Source organism: Salvelinus namaycush, unplaced genomic scaffold (genome assembly GCF_016432855.1).
Source record: "Salvelinus namaycush isolate Seneca unplaced genomic scaffold, SaNama_1.0 Scaffold103, whole genome shotgun sequence".
Lineage (NCBI taxonomy): Eukaryota > Metazoa > Chordata > Actinopteri > Salmoniformes > Salmonidae > Salvelinus > Salvelinus namaycush.
Window position 1 is genome coordinate 134,763 of NW_024057709.1, and position 19,861 is coordinate 154,623.

Genomic DNA, 19,861 nt, shown 5'->3' on the forward strand with positions numbered 1-19,861 from the left:
TCCTTACTGAGACCTAGACAACCAGGTGAGGGGAGTTCCTTACTGAGACCTAGACAACCAGGTGAGGGGAGTTCCTTACTGAGACATAGACAACCAGGTGAGGAGAGATCCTTACTGAGACCTAGACAACCAGGTGAGGGGAGTTCCTTACTGAGACCTAGACAACCAGGTGAGGAGAGTTCCTTACTGAGACCTAGACAACCAGGTGAGGGGAGTTCCTTACTGAGACCTAGACAACCAGGTGAGGGGAGTTCCTTACTGAGACCTAGACAACCAGGTGAGGGGAGTTCCTTACTGAGACCTAGACAACCAGGTGAGGGGAGTTCCTTACTGAGACCTAGACAACCAGGTGAGGGGAGTTCCTTACTGAGACCTAGACAACCAGGTGAGGGGAGTTCCTTACTGAGACCTAGACAACCAGGTGAGGGGAGTTCCTTACTGAGACCTAGACAACCAGGTGAGGGGAGTTCCTTACTGAGACCTAGACAACCAGGTGAGGGGAGTTCCTTACTGAGACCTAGACAACCAGGTGAGGGGAGTTCCTTACTGAGACCTAGACAACCAGGTGAGGGGAGTTCCTTACTGAGACCTAGACAACCAGGTGAGGAGAGTTCCTTACTGAGACCTAGACAACCAGGTGAGGAGAGTTCCTTACTGAGACCTAGACAACCAGGTCAGGGGAGTTCCTTACTGAGACCTAGACAACCAGGTGAGGAGAGTTCCTTACTGAGACCTGGACAACCAGGTGAGGGGAGTTCCTTACTGAGACCTGGACAACCAGGTGAGGGGAGTTCCTTACTGAGACCTGGACAACCAGGTGAGGGGTGTTCCTTACTGAGACCTGGACAACCAGGTGAGGGGAGTTCCTTACTGAGACCTGGACAACCAGGTGAGGGGAGTTCCTTACTGAGACCTGGACAACCAGGTGAGGGGTGTTCCTTACTGAGACCTGGACAACCAGGTGAGGGGAGTTCCTTACTGAGCCCTGGACAACCAGGTGAGGGGAGTTCCTTACTGAGCCCTGGACAACCAGGTGAGGGGAGTTCCTTACTGAGCCCTAGACAACCAGGTGAGGGGAGTTCCTTACTGAGCCCTAGACAACCAGGTGAGGGGAGTTCCTTACTGAGACCTAGACAACCAGGTGAGGGGAGTTCCTTACTGAGACCTAGACAACCAGGTGAGGGGAGTTCCTTACTGAGACATAGACAACCAGGTGAGGGGAGTTCCTTACTGAGACCTAGACAACCAGGTGAGGGGAGTTCCTTACTGAGACCTAGACAACCAGGTGAGGGGAGTTCCTTACTGAGACCTAGACAACCAGGTGAGGGGAGTTCCTTACTGAGACCTGGACAACCAGGTGAGGGGAGTTCCTTACTGAGCCCTAGACAACCAGGTGATGGGAGTTCCTTACTGAGCCCTAGACAACCAGGTGAGGGGAGTTCCTTACTGAGACCTAGACAACCAGGTGAGGGGAGTTCCTTACTGAGACCTAGACAACCAGGTGAGGGGAGTTCCTTACTGAGACCTAGACAACCAGGTGAGGAGAGTTCCTTACTGAGCCCTAGACAACCAGGTGAGGGGAGTTCCTTACTGAGACCTAGACAACCAGGTGAGGGGAGTTCCTTACTGAGCCCTGGACAACCAGGTGAGGGGAGTTCCTTACTGAGCCCTAGACAACCAGGTGAGGGGAGTTCCTTACTGAGACCTGGACAACCAGGTGAGGGGAGTTCCTTACTGAGACCTGGACAACCAGGTGAGGGGAGTTCCTTACTGAGACCTGGACAACCAGGTGAGGGGAGTTCCTTACTGAGACCTGGACAACCAGGTGAGGGGAGTTCCTTACTGAGACCTAGACAACCAGGTGAGGGGAGTTCCTTACTGAGACCTGGACAACCAGGTGAGGGGAGTTCCTTACTGAGACCTGGACAACCAGGTGAGGGGAGTTCCTTACTGAGACCTAGACAACCAGGTGAGGGGAGTTCCTTACTGAGACCTAGACAACCAGGTGAGGGGAGTTCCTTACTGAGACCTAGACAACCAGGTGAAGAGAGTTCCTTACTGAGACCTAGACAACCAGGTGAAGAGAGTTCCTTACTGAGACCTAGACAACCAGGTGAGGGGAGTTCCTTACTAATTAGTGACCTTCATTCATCAATCAAGTACAAGGGAGAAGTGAAAACCTGCAGAAACTTGGCTCTCTGTGGAATGAGTTTGACACGTGCTGTAAACACACCTCTCCTGAAACCCTGTTTTGAACCAAATCCTTTGTCTCCTGCAGGGTCTGGACTGTATCAGCATCATAGAGTCTCTGGCCAGACTGCTGAGGAAACACCCAGGTCAGTGTCTAGACCCTGTGATAATGTAGTATATGGGTCAGTGGCTGGACCCTGTGATAATGTAGTATATGTTATGGGTCGGTGTCTGGACCCTGTGATAATGTAGTATATGGGTCGGTGTCTGGACCCTGTGATAATGTAGTATATGGGTCGGTGTCTGGACCCTGTGATAATGTAGTATATTGGTCGGTGTCTGGACCCTGTGATAATGTAGTATATGGGTTGGTGTCTGGACCCTGTGATAATGTAGTATATGGGTCGGTGTCTGGACCCTGTGATAATGTAGAATATGGGTCGGTGTCTGGACCCTGTGATAATGTAGAATATGGGTCGGTGTCTGGACCCTGTGATAATGTAGTATATGGGTCGGTGTCTGGACCCTGTGATAATGTAGAATATGGGTCGTGTCTGGACCCTGTGATAATGTAGTATATGGGTCAGTGGCTGGACCCTGTGATAATGTAGTATATGGGTCGGTGTCTGGACCCTGTGATAATGTAGTATATGGGTCGGTGTCTGGACCCTGTGATAATGTAGTATATGGGTCAGTGGCTGGACCCTGTGATAATGTAGAATATGGGTCAGTGTCTAGACACGACCCTGTGATAATGTAGTATATGGGTCGGTGTCTGGACCCTGTGATAATGTAGAATATGGGTCGGTGGCTGGACACGATAATGTAGTATATGGGTCGATGTCTGGACCCTGTGATAATGTAGTATATGGGTCAGTGTCTAGACCCTGTGATAATGTAGTATATGGGTCGGTGTCTGGACCCTGTGATAATGTAGTATATGGGTCAGTGTCTAGACCCTGTGATAATGTAGTATATGGGTCGGTGGCTGGACACGATAATGTAGTATATGGGTCAGTGGCTGGACACGATAATGTAGTATATGGGTCGGTGGCTGGACCCTGTGATAATGTAGTATATGGGTCGGTGTCTGGACACGATAATGTAGTATATGGGTCGGTGTCTGGACCCTGCGATAATGTAGTATATGGGTCGGTGTCTGGACCCTGCGATAATGTAGTATATCGGTCGGTGTCTGGACACGATAATGTAGAATATGGGTCGGTGTCTGGACCCTGTGATAATGTAGTATATGTTATGGGTCGGTGTCTGGAACCTGTGATAATGTAGTATATGGGTCGGTGTCTGGACCCTGTGATAATGTAGAATATGGGTCGGTGTCTGGACCCTGTGATAATGTAGAATATGGGTCGGTGTCTGGACCCTGTGATAATGTAGTATATGGGTCAGTGTCTGGACCCTGTGATAATGTAGTTTATGGGTCAGTGTCTGGACAACGACCCTGTGATAATGTAGAATATGGGGGCAGTGTCTAGACACGACCCTGTGATAATGTAGTTTATGGGTCAGTGTCTAGATACGACCCTGTGATAATGTAGAATATGGATTCTCCATATAGTCCCCTTGTACTGTGCACCAGGTGTGTATCTGTAAACCCGTGTCAATGTGGGATACTGTATCTGAATTGTCCCTGTGGGCCCCAGGTCTGAGGAACATCCTTCCCATCACCACGGCGAAGGTCCCCATCGTTAAGTTCTACCACGCCAGGACCGGCTTGGAGGGAGACATCAGTCTCTACAACACGCTGGTCAGAGGAAAACACACCTGATCATAACACCTGGTTGGTCATGTGAGAGCAGGAACCAGTGACTGAACACTTTTTTGTTTTCTCTCTCTTGGCTATCAGGCGTTACACAACACGCGTCTGTTGGCGTCGTACGCCGCCATCGACCCCCGAGTCAAGATGCTGTGTTATGTCACGAAGGTGTTTGCCAAGGTATGTCCGTTATGTCACGAAGGTGTTTGCCAAGGTATGTCCGTTATGTCACGAAGGTGTTTGCCAAGGTATGTCCCTCTAGATTACAGCTGAGATGAGAAAGACACACTGAAAGGTTTAGATGGTGATCAACTTCCTATCAGTTTAACCTGATAAACAGCTGATGATAGGATATAGAGTATTCTACCCAATATTTAATATCTATGTTGTCCCCTGGTCTAGTTAAAGGGGATGTTTTAATATCTGTTGTCCCCTGGTCTAGTTAAAGGGGATGTTTTAATATCTGTGTTGTCCCCTGGTCTAGTTAAAGGGGATGTTTTAATATCTGTGTTGTCCCCTGGTCTAGTTAAAGGGGATGTTTTAATATCTGTGTTGTCCCCTGGTCTAGTTAAAGGGGATGTTTTAATATCTGTGTTGTCCCCTGGTCTAGTTAAAGGGGATGTTTTAATATCTGTGTTGTCCCCTGGTCTAGTTAAAGGGGATGTTTTAATATCTGTGTTGTCCCCTGGTCTAGTTAAAGGGGATGTTTTAATATCTGTGTTGTCCCCTGGTCTAGTTAAAGGGGATGTTTTAATATCTGTGTTGTCCCCTGGTCTAGTTAAAGGGGATGTTTTAATATCTGTGTTGTCCCCTGGTCTAGTTAAAGGGGATGTTTTAATATCTGTGTTGTCCCCTGGTCTAGTTAAAGGGGATGTTTTAATATCTGTGTTGTCCCCTGGTCTAGTTAAAGGGGATGTTTTAATATCTGTGTTGTCCCCTGGTCTAGTTAAAGGGGATGTTTTAATATCTGTGTTGTCCCCTGGTCTAGTTAAAGGGGATGTTTTAATATCTGTGTTGTCCCCTGGTCTAGTTAAAGGGGATGTTTTAATATCTGTGTTGTCCCCTGGTCTAGTTAAAGGGGATGTTTTAATATCTGTGTTGTCCCCTGGTCTAGTTAAAGGGGATGTTTTAATATCTGTGTTGTCCCCTGGTCTAGTTAAAGGGGATGTTTTAATATCTGTGTTGTCCCCTGGTCTAGTTGTGTGATATCGGTGATGCGTCTCGAGGCAGCCTGTCATCCTATGGCTTCACCCTGATGGTGCTATTCTACCTGCAACAGAGGAACCCACCTGTTATACCTGTACTACAGGAGGTAAGACACAGAGGAACCCACCTGTTATACCTGTACTGCAGGAGGTAAGACACAGAGGAACCCACCTGTTATACCTGTACTACAGGAGGTAAGACACAGAGGAACCCACCTGTTATACCTGTACTACAGGAGGTAAGACAGAGGAACCCACCTGTTATACCTGTATTACAGGAGGTAAGACACAGAGGAACCCACCTGTTATACCTGTACTACAGGAGGTAAGACACAAAGGAACCCACCTGTTATACCTGTACTACAGGAGGTAAGACAGAGGAACCCACCTGTTATACCTGTACTACAGGAGGTAAGACACAGAGGAACCCACCTGTTATACCTGTACTACAGGAGGTAAGACAGAGGAACCCACCTGTTATACCTGTACTACAGGAGGTAAGACAGAGGAACCCACCTGTTATACCTGTACTACAGGAGGTAAGACAGAGGAACCCACCTGTTATACCTGTACTACAGGAGGTAAGACAGAGGAACCCACCTGTTATACCTGTACTACAGGAGGTAAGACACAGAGGAACCCACCTGTTATACCTGTACTACAGGAGGTAAGACACAGAGGAACCCACCTGTTATACCTGTACTACAGGAGGTAGACACAGAGGAACCCACCTGTTATACCTGTACTACAGGAGGTAAGACACAGAGGAACCCACCTGTTATACCTGTACTACAGGAGGTAAGACACAGAGGAACCCACCTGTTATACCTGTACTACAGGAGGTAAGACAGAGGAACCCACCTGTTATACCTGTACTACAGGAGGTAAGACACAGAGGAACCCACCTGTTATACCTGTACTACAGGAGGTAAGACAGAGGAACCCACCTGTTATACCTGTACTACAGGAGGTAAGACAGAGGAACCCACCTGTTATACCTGTACTACAGGAGGTAAGACACAGAGGAACCCACCTGTTATACCTGTACTACAGGAGGTAAGACAGAGGAACCCACCTGTTATACCTGTACTACAGGAGGTAAGACACAGAGGAACCCACCTGTTATACCTGTACTACAGGAGGTAGACACAGAGGAACCCACCTGTTATACCTGTACTACAGGAGGTAAGACAGAGGAACCCACCTGTTATACCTGTACTACAGGAGGTAAGACAGAGGAACCCACCTGTTATACCTGTACTACAGGAGGTAAGACAGAGGAACCCACCTGTTATACCTGTACTACAGGAGGTAAGACACAGAGGAACCCACCTGTTATACCTGTACTACAGGAGGTAAGACAGAGGAACCCACCTGTTATACCTGTACTACAGGAGGTAAGACACAGAGGAACCCACCTGTTATACCTGTACTACAGGAGGTAGACACAGAGGAACCCACCTGTTATACCTGTACTACAGGAGGTAAGACACAGAGGAACCCACCTGTTATACCTGTACTACAGGAGGTAAGACACAGAGGAACCCACCTGTTATACCTGTACTACAGGAGGTAAGACAGAGGAACCCACCTGTTATACCTGTACTACAGGAGGTAAGACAGAGGAACCCACCTGTTATACCTGTACTACAGGAGGTAAGACAGAGGAACCCACCTGTTATACCTGTACTACAGGAGGTAAGACACAGAGGAACCCACCTGTTATACCTGTACTACAGGAGGTAAGACACAGAGGAACACACCTGTTATACCTGTACTACAGGAGGTAAGACAGAGGAACCCACCTGTTATACCTGTACTACAGGAGGTAAGACACAGAGGAACCCACCTGTTATACCTGTACTACAGGAGGTAAGACACAGAGGAACCCACCTGTTATACCTGTACTACAGGAGGTAAGACACAGAGGAACCCACCTGTTATACCTGTACTACAGGAGGTAAGACAGAGGAACCCACCTGTTATACCTGTACTACAGGAGGTAAGACAGAGGAACCCACCTGTTATACCTGTACTACAGGAGGTAAGACAGAGGAACCCACCTGTTATACCTGTACTACAGGAGGTAAGACACAGAGGAACCCACCTGTTATACCTGTACTACAGGAGGTAAGACACAGAGGAACCCACCTGTTATACCTGTACTACAGGAGGTAGACACAGAGGAACCCACCTGTTATACCTGTACTACAGGAGGTAAGACAGAGGAACCCACCTGTTATACCTGTACTACAGGAGGTAAGACAGAGGAACCCACCTGTTATACCTGTACTACAGGAGGTAAGACACAGAGGAACCCACCTGTTATACCTGTACTACAGGAGGTAAGACAGAGGAACCCACCTGTTATACCTGTACTACAGGAGGTAACTCAACTAAATCTGTCTGACTTCGGACCAATGAGTACAGTTCTGAGCAGTCTGGCCGTGAGTCCGATGATATTTTGGCAGATGTGCTGGCTGAATCTCTCATCGCTAAGACCTGCAATGTGTTTGTATATTTTGGCAGACGTATTGATTTGTGGTGTGTGTGTGTGTCGATAGATTTACGACGAGGAGGAGAAGCCTGAGGTTTTGGTAGATGGATGGAATGTCTACTTCTACCATGATCTGGAAAAACTGGTGAGTCCCTGTATCAGAACATCAGCTGTGGTGTGTGTGTGTCTCGCCCGAGCGGTGGCCCCGGTACCAGGGTAACATGGTGTGTATGGGGCTCTGTGGCTGGGCCTGCTGCAGTTCTTCACTGAGACCTTTGACCTCTCTCTCTATCTCTAGCCTGAGCGCTGGCAGCAGAGGAACGTGGAGTGTGTAGGTGCTCTGTGGCTGGGCCTGTTGCAGTTCTACACCGAGACCTTTGACTTCAGAGAACATGTCATCTCCATCAGACAGAGCGCAGCTCTCACCACCTTCAACAAGCAGTGGACCTCTAAGTACATCGTCATCGAGGGTCAGTACTAGACTTGATTTACTCCTACCAAAGGGCCGTAACAGTGGCTCCGTCTCTTCTGTAAAAGCTGTCCTGGACACTTTCCTTGACTTAATTTGTCCTCGAGGATCGTGAACGTTGAGGGGGTTTGAGGGGAGCTATTGGTCGAGGGTTGTAAACGTTGAGGGGGATTGAGGAGAGCTATTGGTCGAGGGTTATAAACGTTGAGGGGGATTGAGGAGAGCTATTGGTCGAGGGTTATAAACGTTGAGGGGGATTGAGGAGAGCTATTGGTCGAGGGTTGTAAACGTTGAGGAGAGCTATTGGTCGAGGGTTGTGAACGTTGAGGGGAGCTATTGGTCGAGGGTTGTACACGTTGAGGGGAGCTATTGGTCGAGGGTTGTGAACGTTGAGGGGAGCTATTGGTCGAGGGTTGTGAACGTTGAGGGGAGCTATTGGTCGAGGGTTGTAAACGTTGAGGGGAGCTATTGGTCGAGGGTTGTAAACGTTGAGGGGAGCTATTGGTCGAGGGTTGTGAACGTTGAGGGGGATTGAAGAGAGCTATTGGTCGAGGGTTGTAAACGTTGAGGGGGATTGAGGGGAGCTATTGGTCGAGGGTTGTAAACGTTGAGGGGGTTTGAGGGGAGCTATTGGTCGAGGGTTGTAAACGTTGAGGGGAGCTATTGGTCGAGGGTTGTACACGTTGAGGGGAGCTATTGGTCGAGGGTTGTGAACGTTGAGGGGAGCTATTGGTCGAGGGTTGTGAACGTTGAGGGGAGCTATTGGTCGAGGGTTGTGAACGTTGAGGGGAGCTATTGGTCGAGGGTTTTGAACGTTGAGGGGAGCTATTGGTCGAGGGTTGTGAACGTTGAGGGGAGCTATTGGTCGAGGGTTGTGAACGTTGAGGGGAGCTATTGGTCGAGGGTTGTGAACGTTGAGGGGAGCTATTGGTCGAGGGTTGTAAACGTTGAGGGGAGCTATTGGTCGAGGGTTGTGAACGTTGAGGGGAGCTATTGGTCGAGGGTTGTGAACGTTGAGGGGGATTGAAGAGAGCTATTGGTCGAGGGTTGTAAACGTTGAGGGGGATTGAGGGGAGCTATTGGTCGAGGGTTGTAAACGTTGAGGGGGTTTGAGGGGAGATATTGGTCGAGGGTTGTACACGTTGAGGGGAGCTATTGGTCGAGGATTGTACACGTTGAGGGGAGCTATTGGTCGAGGGTTGTGAACGTTGAGGGGAGCTATTGGTCGAGGGTTGTGAACGTTGAGGGGAGCTATTGGTCGAGGGTTGTAAACGTTGAGGGGAGCTATTGGTCGAGGGTTGTAAACGTTGAGGGGAGCTATTGGTCGAGGGTTGTGAACGTTGAGGGGGATTGAAGAGAGCTATTGGTCGAGGGTTGTAAACGTTGAGGGGGATTGAGGGGAGCTATTGGTCGAGGGTTGTAAACGTTGAGGGGGTTTGAGGGGAGCTATTGGTCGAGGGTTGTAAACGTTGAGGGGAGCTATTGGTCGAGGGTTGTGAACGTTGAGGGGAGCTATTGGTCGAGGGTTGTGAACGTTGAGGGGAGCTATTGGTCGAGGGTTGTGAACGTTGAGGGGAGCTATTGGTCGAGGGTTGTGAACGTTGAGGGGAGCTATTGGTCGAGGGTTGTGAACGTTGAGGGGAGCTATTGGTCGAGGGTTGTGAACGTTGAGGGGAGCTATTGGTCGAGGGTTGTGAACGTTGAGGGGAGCTATTGGTCGAGGGTTGTGAACGTTGAGGGGAGCTATTGGTCGAGGGTTGTGAACGTTGAGGGGGATTGAAGAGAGCTATTGGTCGAGGGTTGTAAACGTTGAGGGGGATTGAGGGGAGCTATTGGTCGAGGGTTGTAAACGTTGAGGGGAGCTATTGGTCGAGGGTTGTGAACGTTGAGGGGAGCTATTGGTCGAGGGTTGTGAACGTTGAGGGGAGCTATTGGTCGAGGGTTGTGAACGTTGAGGGGAGCTATTGGTCGAGGGTTGTGAACGTTGAGGGGAGCTATTGGTCGAGGGTTGTGAACGTTGAGGGGAGCTATTGGTGCAGGCTGTTTTCATTTATCATCAACAGAGGGTTTAACACTGCTAGGTTGTAGTAAAACCCGACACCCTGCAGCTCTCCAGGGAGGGTTGTGAACCAGGGATCTAGTTATCTGATCTCATGTTTTTCTCTCCAGATCCTTTTGACCTGAACCATAACCTGGGAGCTGGCCTGTCCAGGAGAAGTAGGTATCTCTCTATCTTACTGTCTTTCTCTCATAGCATCATCCTCTGTTTCATTCACTTCTCTCCTGCCTCTCTCTCTCTCCCGCTCTCTCTCTCCCGCTCTCTCTCTCCCGCTCTCTCTCTCCCGCTCTCTCTCTCCCGCCCTCTCTCTCCCGCGCTCTCTCTCCCGCGCTCTCTCCCCCGCCCTCTCTCCCCCGCCCTCTCTCCCGCTCTCTCTCCCGCTCTCTCTCCCGCTCTCTCTCCCGCTCTCTCTCCCTCTCTCTCCTGCCTCTCTCCCTCTCTATCCTGCCTCTCTCCCTCTCTCTCCTGCCTCTCTCCCTCTCTCTCCTGCCTCTCTCCCGCTCTCTCCCCTGCCTCTCTCCCTCTCTCTCCCTCTCCCACTCTCTTTCCCTTTCTCTCTCCTCTCTCTCTCCCTTTCTCTCTCTCACAGTGACCAACTTCATCATGAAGGCCTTCATCAATGGCAGAAGTGTGTTTGGAACAGCAGTCAACGCCTACCCTCCTGAGTACGCTAGTCAGATGGTTAGTATCCACTACCTACCCTCCTGAGTACACTAGTCAGATGGTTAGTATCCACTACCTACCCTCCTGAGTACACTAGTCAGATGGTTAGTAAAAGAGGTCGACCGATTAATCGCCACCGATTAATCGCCACTTGTTCCTCCCTAGTCCCCGGCCCTCGTCCCCCCCCCTAGTCCCCGGCCCTCGTTCCCCCCCCTAGTCCCCGGCCCTCGTTCCCCCCCCCTAGTCCCCGGCCCTCGTTCCCCCCCATGTCCCCGGCCCTCGTTCCCCCCCCTAGTCCCCGGCCCTCGTTCCCCCCCCTAGTCCCCGGCCCTCGTTCCCCCCCCTAGTCCCCGGCCCTCGTTCCCCCCCCTCCCTAGTCCCTAGTCCCCGGCCCCCCTCCTCCCTAGTCCCCGGCCCTCGTTCCCCTCCCTAGTCCCCGGCCCTCGTTCCCCCCCCTAGTCCCCGGCCCTCGTTCCCCCCCCTAGTCCCCGGCCCTCGTTCCCCCCCCTAGTCCCCGGCCCTCGTTCCCCCCCCTAGTCCCCGGCCCTCGTTCCCCCCCCTAGTCCCCGGCCCTCGTTCCCCCCCCTAGTCCCCGGCCCTCGTTCCCCCCCCTAGTCCCCGGCCCTCGTTCCCCCCCCTAGTCCCCGGCCCTCGTTCCCCCCCCCTAGTCCCCGGCCCTCGTTCCCCCACCTAGTCCCCGGCCCTCGTTCCCCCTCCTCCCTAGTCCCTAGTCCCCGGCCCCCCTCCTCCCTAGTCCCCGGCCCTCGTTCCCCCTCCTCCCTAGTCCCTAGTCCCCGGCCCCCCTCCTCCCTAGTCCCTAGTCCCCGGCCCTCGTTCCTCCCTAGTCCCCGGCCCTCGTTCCTCCCTAGTCCCCAGCCCCCCTCCTCCCTAGTCCCCAGCCCTCTCCGGTTTTCCCCTGCCTGCCTTATAAATACAGGGTTGTAGCATAACGGCGAGTGGCGGCCTTACGGCAGAATATTTTTGGTCTAAAAAAACAATAAGTAACCAATTCAGAACTTTACAATTAAGTTAGCAGACTTGACGAGTAAAGGCATCTGAAACAGTTGGGAAGAAGTTGTGCATATATTATGACATTTTGGGGCGTTTCTGTTCGTTTTGGGGCTTAAGTAAAGGTTTTTTCCGGCAGTTCGAACACGAGGTTCGGAAGCCAAGGTGTACGACCCTCCGTGATGGGTCAACTGTGGGGATTATAATCTTAGTCATCCAAGGTGTACGACCCTCCGTGATGGGTCAACTGTAGGGATTCTTCAATAATCTGGAGAGACGATTCGTTTTCATGCACATTTTTTAAATTGAGAAACCAAAAATCTTAGCTGTAAAATTGCGCAACTAAAATCTCCTCTGCAAAAAAAAAAAATGTCAGATTCATTCGGACTTTTGAGGAAGTGTATACTGGCTACGGTGTCTCAAATAGGACAAACAGTAGTTTTTTTCCCCCTCATTTTTTCAAGCTAAGGTTTTATTTTAAGGGAGAATGCACGCACACTTGTTCGGTTTGCCTAGCCGACTTTAGCTAGCCGCCAGCCAAACTGAAGCATGCTAACTCCATAAGGGAATAAAATATTATAATAATATGACAGGATGCCTAAACAGTCAATCACAGGATAGCTGTAGGATCCATATATCGTCCATTTGTTTATTAATTGGCATGATGTCATCACTGTGTAAATGTTCTGGACCGTAGGCAATATAATTATAACGAGTTGAATACTCAGCAATAATAGTAATTGTTCCTTGGACCCAAACATGAGAGGTGGTCTCATTTGTCTTATGCTGAGGGCTGTATCATAGCCGTTGGCTCGGCTGTGTGATTTTGCATGGATAGCATACCTGAATAATGAGCCAGTCCATGGGGATCCATCGGTCGTCCCCGTGTGTGTTGGGTTTGATGTGCTTCTCCAAGCAGTCTAGAGCCTCCTTAGTAGTGGAAAAATGTGTGTGTTGTGTTCTGGAAGATCTCGATGAGTTTTTCCGGGTGGATGAAGCCTCATCTCAGGTTTAGCGTAGCTGGGATCTCACCTCATTGTAGGTCTCCCTCTGTTTCAGCAGTTCAGCACTCAGGTCTGGGTAGATGCTGATCCTCTTCCCTGCGTTGGTCAGGACCCCCGGGTCCCTGCGTTGGTCAGACCCCCGGGTCCCTGCGTTGGTCAGACCCCCGGGTCCCTGCGTTGGTCAGACCCCCGGGTCCCTGCGTTGGTCAGACCCCCGGGTCCCTGCGTTGGTCAGACCCCCGGGTCCCTGCGTTGGTCAGGACCCCCGGGTCCCTGCGTTGGTCAGGACCCCCGGGTCCCTGCGTTGGTCAGGACCCCCGGGTCCCTGCGTTGGTCAGACCCCCGGGTCCCTGCGTTGGTCAGGACCCCCGGGTCCCTGCGTTGGTCAGGACCCCCGGGTCCCTGCGTTGGTCAGGACCCCCGGGTCCCTGCGTTGGTCAGACCCCCGGGTCCCTGCGTTGGTCAGACCCCCAGGTACCTGCAAGGTGAACAATTTGCAGCTTGACTTCCGAAGCTGTTTATCCGTCCAATCATACACCGTGAGCCGTTTATGGAGCTGACCTGTGTTAATCAGCGGCATGGGGACTCGGCTTCTCTCGGCCTGAACAGTTGATAGAATATATTGCTCATGAAGGAAGTTGGGTTGCCCGCTTCCGCACCAGATTCAAGTTCTGTGACACGCACATTGAATTTATGGGAAAGATTTTCAAGTGATTCCGTTTTCTCTTTCATGTGTGTGATTATCCCTTCCAGGTCATGGGGTCACACTTCTGTCGCGTTAGCTGTCTCCTCTAGACTTTCCACTTTAGTTGAATATGTATCCACTTTAGCAGTGAGCACTGCCAATTTATTAATTTACAGGTTTTAATTGGAAGTGGAGGGCAGAGGTAATCTCCTAATGAACAATCTCTGGTATAGTACCGATCAGCTCTGTCTTGTGTTGAGAGACTCCATGTTCCCACAAATTGTGGACGGACACAATACTGGATTTTACAGTATTGTGGGGGACTAATAATCGTACATTAAGCAATCCAAACACCTGTGAGTCCAAAAGTGCATTTCACATTTCCAAATCATAAAACTCATGTCACACAGTGTAAACATTGCTGACACCCTGTGGAAGCCATAGGAATTTCATCCAGGGGGCTAATTTTCAATATGACTCAGTTGTGCACCGGGGCCTCCCACTCTTTCTATTCTGTTTAGAGCCAGTTTGCGCTGTTCTGTGAAGGGAGTAGTACACAGCGTCGTACGAGATCTTCAGTTCCTTGGCTATTTCTCACATGGAATAGCTTTCATTTCTCAGAACAAGAATAGACTGACGAGTTTCAGAAGAAAGGTCTTTATTTCTGGACATTTTGAGCCTGTAATCGAACCCACAAATGCTCCAGATACTCAACTAGTCTAAAGAAGGACAGTTTTATTGCTTCTTTAATCAGAACAACAGTTTTCAGCTGTGCTAACATAATTGCAAAAGGGTTTTCTAATGATCAATTAGCCTTTTTAAAATGATTAACCTGGATTATCTAACACAACATGCCATTGGAACACAGGAGTGATGGTTGCTGATAATGGGCCTCTGTACGTCTATGTACAGTTGAAGTTGGAAGTTTATATACACCTTAGCCAAATACATTTAAACTCCGTTTTTCACAATTCCTGACATTTAATCCTAGTAAAAATTCCCCGTCTTAGGTCAGTTAGGATCACCACTTTATTTTAAGAATGTGAAATGTCAGAATAATAGTAGAGTGATTTATTTCAGCTTTTATTTCTTTCATCACATTCCCAGTGGGTCAGAAGTTTACATACATTCAATTAGTATTTGGTAGCATTGCCTTTTTAAATTGTTTAACTTGGGTCAAATGTTTCTGGTAGCCTTCCACAAGCTGAATTTTGGCCCATTTCCTCCTGACAGAACTGGTGTAGCTGAGTCAGGTTTGTAGGCCTCTTTGCTCGCACACACTTTTTCAGTTCTGCCCACAAATTTTCTATAGGATTGAGGGCTTTGTGATGGCCACTCCAATACCTTGACTGTGTTGTCCTTAAGCCATTTTGCTACAACTTTGGAACTATGCTTTGGGTCATTGTTCATTTGGAAGACCCATTTGCGACCAAGCTTTGACTTCCTGACTGATGTCTTGAGATGTTGCTTCAAAATATCCACACAATTTTCCTACCTCATGATGTCATCTATTTTGCGAAGTGCACCAGTCCCTCCTGCAGCAAATCACCCCCACAACATGATGCTGCCAACCCCGTGCTTCATGGTTGGGATGGTGTTCTTCGGCTGGCAAGCCTCCCCCTTTTTCCTCCAAACATAAGGATGGTCATTATGGCCAAAAAGTTCTATTGTTGTTTCATCAGACCAGAGGACACTTCTCCAAAAAGCATGATCTTTGTCCCCATGTGCAGTTGCAAACCGTAGTCTGGCTTTTTTATGGCGGTTTTGGAACAGTGGCTTCTTCCTTGCTGAGCGGCCTTCCAGGTTATGTCGATATAGGACTCGTTTTACTGTGGATATAGATACTTTTGTACCTGTTTCAGTACGTTCATCTCTAGGAGACAGAACGAGTCTCCTTCCTGAGCGGCATGACGGCTGCGTGGTCCCATGGTATTTATACTTGCGTACTATTGTTTGTACAGATGAACGTGGTACCTTCAGGCGTTTGGAAATTGCTCCCAAGGATGAACCAGACTTATGGAGGTCTATAATTGTTTTTCTGAGGTCTTGGCTGATTTCTTTTGATTTTCCCATGATGTCAAGCAAAGAGGCACTGAGTTTGAAGGTAGGCCTTGAAATTCATCGACAGGTACACCTCCAATTGACTCAAATTATTTCAATTAGCCTATCAGAAGCTTCTAAAGCCATGACATAATTTTCTGGAATTTTCCAAGCTGTTTAAAGGCACAGTCAACTTAGTGTATGTAAACTTCTGACCCACTGGAATTGTGATACAGTGAATTATAAGTGAAATAATCTGTCTGTAAACAGTTGTTGGAAAAATGACTTCTGTCATGCAACAAAGTAGATGTCCTAACCAACTTGCCAAAACTGTAGTTTGTTAACAAGAAATTTGTGGAGTGGTTGAAAAACGAGTTTTAATGACTCCAACCTAAGTCTATGTAAACTTCCGACTTCAACTGTAGATATTCCATTAAAAAATCTGCCGTTTCCAGCTACAATAGTCATTTACAACATTTACAATGTCTACGCGGTATTTCTGATCAATTTCATGGACAAAAGATTTGTCTTTTCTTTAAAAAAACAAGGACATTTCTAAGTGACCCCAAACTTTTGAATGGTAGTGTATATGTTCCTCAGGAGTAGTAGTAGTATATAATGGTGATGTATTATAATAATATATAACAGTAATTTGTGGTTATTCCTCTCAGGAGTTCTTCTTTGACCCCGAGGTGCTGACAGAGGGACAGCTGGCTCCTAACGACCGCTGCTGCAGGATATGTGGCAAGATCGGACACTTCATGAAAGACTGTCCCATGCGCAGGAAGTAAGGAGTGTGTGTGTGTGTGTGTGTGTGTGTGTGTGTGTGTGTGTGTGTGTGTGTGTGTGTGTGTGTGTGTGTGTGTGTGTGTGTGTGTGTGTGTGTGTGTGTGTGTGTGTGTGTGTGTGTGTGTGTGTGTTGCGTAAGCATGTATACCCGTGTGTGTTTGTTGTGACAGCCATGAAATCTATGGCTAAACCATCTCTGTGCATCTCCTCCCAGCGCTGCGATTCCCATCTCATTTCCATGTAAATAGCCAGTATCAGCTGCATCAAAATGGTGGCGCGAGAGAGGAAGTTTTAAAACCCTCCGCTCTGATGGTTGTTCGTACCTTGAGCTGGCAGACAGTCAGGAATCCAGTGCAAGGAGAGCGTATCTAAGACGTTGCATACAGTTACCACACCTTGTGCAGACGGTGGAAACCTTGCATTGAGAAGGAACAAGTCATTAAGTTGATCTTGAAAAACATCAACCCTCTACTAGCCAGTCCAACTCAGAGAAAGAGTCACCACTGGCGATGGACTGGTTAGACTGGGACAGCAGCCAGACTATCAACCACAGCCTGTCACCCAGCCAGACCAAATCATTTTTTTATTTGTCACATACACATGGTTAGCAGATGTTAATGCGAGTGTAGCGAAATGCTTGTGCTTCTAGTTCTGACAATGCAGTAATAACCAACGAGTAATCTAACCTAACAATTCCTCAACTACTACCTTATACACACAAGTGTAAAGGGATGAATAAGAATATGTACATAAAGATATATGAATGAGTGATGGTACAGAACGGCATAGGCAAGATGCAGTAGATGGTATAGAGTACAGTATATACATATGAGATGAGTAATGTAGGGTATGTAAACATTAAAGTGCATAGTTTAAAGTGGCTAGTGATACATGTATTACATAAAGATGGCAAGATGCAGTAGATGGTATAGAGTACAGTATATACATATGAGATGAGTAATGTAGGGTATGTAAACATAAAGTGGCATAGTTTAAAGTGGCTAGTGATACATGTATTACATAAAGATGGCAAGATGCAGTAGATGATATAGAGTACAGTATATACAGTGGGGCAAAAAAGTATTTAGTCAGCCACCAATTGTGCAAGTTCTCCCACTTAAAAAGATGAGAGAGGCCTTTAATTTTCATCATAGGTACACTTCAACTATGACAGACAAAATGAGAATAAGAAATCCAGAAAATCACATTGTAGGATTTTTAATGAATTTATTTGCAAATTATAGTGGAAAATAAGTATTTGGTCAATCACAAAAGTTTATCTCAATACTTTGTTATATACCCTTTGTTGGCAATGACAGAGGTCAAATGTTTTCTGTAAGTCTTCACAAGGTTTTCACACACTGTTGTTGGTATTTTGGCCCATTCCTCCATGCAGATCTCCTCTAGAGCAGTGATGTTTTGGGGCTGTTGCTGGGCAACACGGACTTTCAACTCCCTCCAAAGATTTTCTATGGGGTTGAGATCTGGAGACTGGCTAGGCCACTCCAGGACCTTGAAATGCTTCTTACGAAGCCACTCCTTCGTTGCCCGGGCGGTGTGTTTGGGATCATTATCATGCTGAAAGACCCAGACAAACCCTCCCCTAACCCGGACGACGCTAGGCCAATTGTGCGTCGCCCCATGGGCCTCCCGGTCGCGGCCGGCTGCGACAGAGCCTGGGCTCGAACCAAGAATCTCTGGTGGCACAGCTAGCACTGTGATCATTCCATCTCATCTCTATCAAGCTGCTGTATATGCTGTCTGACAACATCACTATTTTGTAGTTCTTCAAAGTAAATAAAGCATACTTTTATGACTGCTAAATACCAACTATCAATCACTTAGATCATGTATTTTCAGGTAGAGATACCCTGGTTGCTGCTCTCTATATCCCAGCTGCCTCTTCTGTAGCAGGCATAAAAGAAACACAGACTGGACAAGTAGACACGCAGTGGATTATGGTCATTGTAGTTAATGACCATGTTTTATGCGCTAAACTATGTAGAATATTGGCCTGTTGGAAACTACAACTCCCTACTACATCGCACAGTTCAGGCTGGATCTGAGTTATCTCTAGAGAAACTGTACAATGTGCACATCGAACTCACTGAAAAAAGAAAAACAATATGAACGAAATGGAATTCAAATAATTAAACCAACGTCAGTCAATCAGTTGTTAAAATAAGCGATGTTTTGGTTAATCGCTCAGCACTAATGTACATGGAAGCTGGGATACGGCAGGCTGCTGAAGCACAAGATATTCCTTACACAGGAAATGCCTATCAAGCAGAAGCCATATTGTTTGTCCCCAGCAAGGCACATCATCCAAAAGGGGACTCATTTAATGATATGTTGATATAATTGAATGTTCTTCATCTCCTGTTGACCTCATTCCCAATAAAGACCGGTAGATGTTGTGTGGACTATAGGAAGACCTCTTCCCACCATCCACGAGATCCTGGAGTCATTGTCTGGCAATGTTGTGTTCACCACCCTTGACCTCAATAGTGGCTATTGGCAGGTTGAGATGGACCAGGACATCATGGACAGCATGGACAACACTGCTTTTGTCTGTGCTGAGGGCCTGTTTTCCTTCACAGTGATGCCTTTTGGATCAAACAAATGTGCCTGCCACTTTCCAAAGACTGATGGAGACTACGTTAGGTGGACTACGTTAGGTGGACCTTCGTTAGGTGGACTGGTGGACCTACGTTAGGTGGACCTACGTTAGGTGGACTGGTGGACTACGTTAGGTGGACCTACGTTAGGTGGACCTACGTTAGGTGGACTACGTTAGGTGGACCTACGTTAGGTGGACTACGTTAGGTGGACTGGTGGACTAAGTTAGGTGGACTAACATTGGGTGAGCTCAAAGGGAACACTTTCAATATCCACTGTCAGCTGGTCTGACAGTGAACATGAAGAAGAGCAACTTCTGCCAAACCTCCCTGAAATTCCTTGGCCATATTGTGTCCTCTGACAGCATCCATGTGGATCCTGACAAGACCAAGGCTATACAATACTTCCCTGTGCCAACCACCCTCGAGGCAATTCAATGGTTCCTTGGGATGGCAGGATGGTACCATGGGTTTGTGTCAAACTTCTCCCTGGTGGCAGAACCACTCAACGAGGAAAAGAGCGAAGTTCTGATGTACGGCATAGTGCCAGAGCTCCTGCTGATGAAGCTCTACTGTACTCGCCAAATCTCAGCCTAGATAAACTCAGCAAAAAAAGAAACGTCCTCTCACTGTCAACTGCGTTTATTTTCAGCAAACTTAACATGTGTAAATATTTGTATGAAAATAAGATTCAACAACTGAGACATAAACTGAACAAGTTCCACAGACATGTGACTAACAGAAATTGAATAATGTGTCCCTGAACAAAGGGGGGGGGTCAAAATCAAAAATAACAGTCAGTATCTGCTGTGGCCACCAGCTGCATTAAGTTCTGCAGTGCATCTCCTCCTCATGGA

At 48.2% G+C, this 19,861-nt stretch overlaps 1 protein-coding gene across 2 annotated transcripts in view; it reads left to right on the plus strand.

Moving 5' to 3' along the window:
* tut7 (terminal uridylyl transferase 7) overlaps positions 1–19,861 on the plus strand; it is a 52,773-nt gene that overhangs the window by 27,919 nt on the left and 4,993 nt on the right. For both annotated transcript variants that reach the window (XM_038982120.1, XM_038982119.1), the window contains exons 18-26: positions 2,279–2,336; positions 3,855–3,958; positions 4,058–4,147; positions 5,166–5,279; positions 7,737–7,814; positions 7,968–8,139; positions 10,308–10,355; positions 10,787–10,878; positions 16,269–16,384. In XM_038982120.1, the coding sequence (XP_038838048.1) occupies positions 2,279–2,336; positions 3,855–3,958; positions 4,058–4,147; positions 5,166–5,279; positions 7,737–7,814; positions 7,968–8,139; positions 10,308–10,355; positions 10,787–10,878; positions 16,269–16,384 (872 nt within the window). The remainder of the gene's footprint in view (positions 1–2,278; positions 2,337–3,854; positions 3,959–4,057; positions 4,148–5,165; positions 5,280–7,736; positions 7,815–7,967; positions 8,140–10,307; positions 10,356–10,786; positions 10,879–16,268; positions 16,385–19,861) is intronic.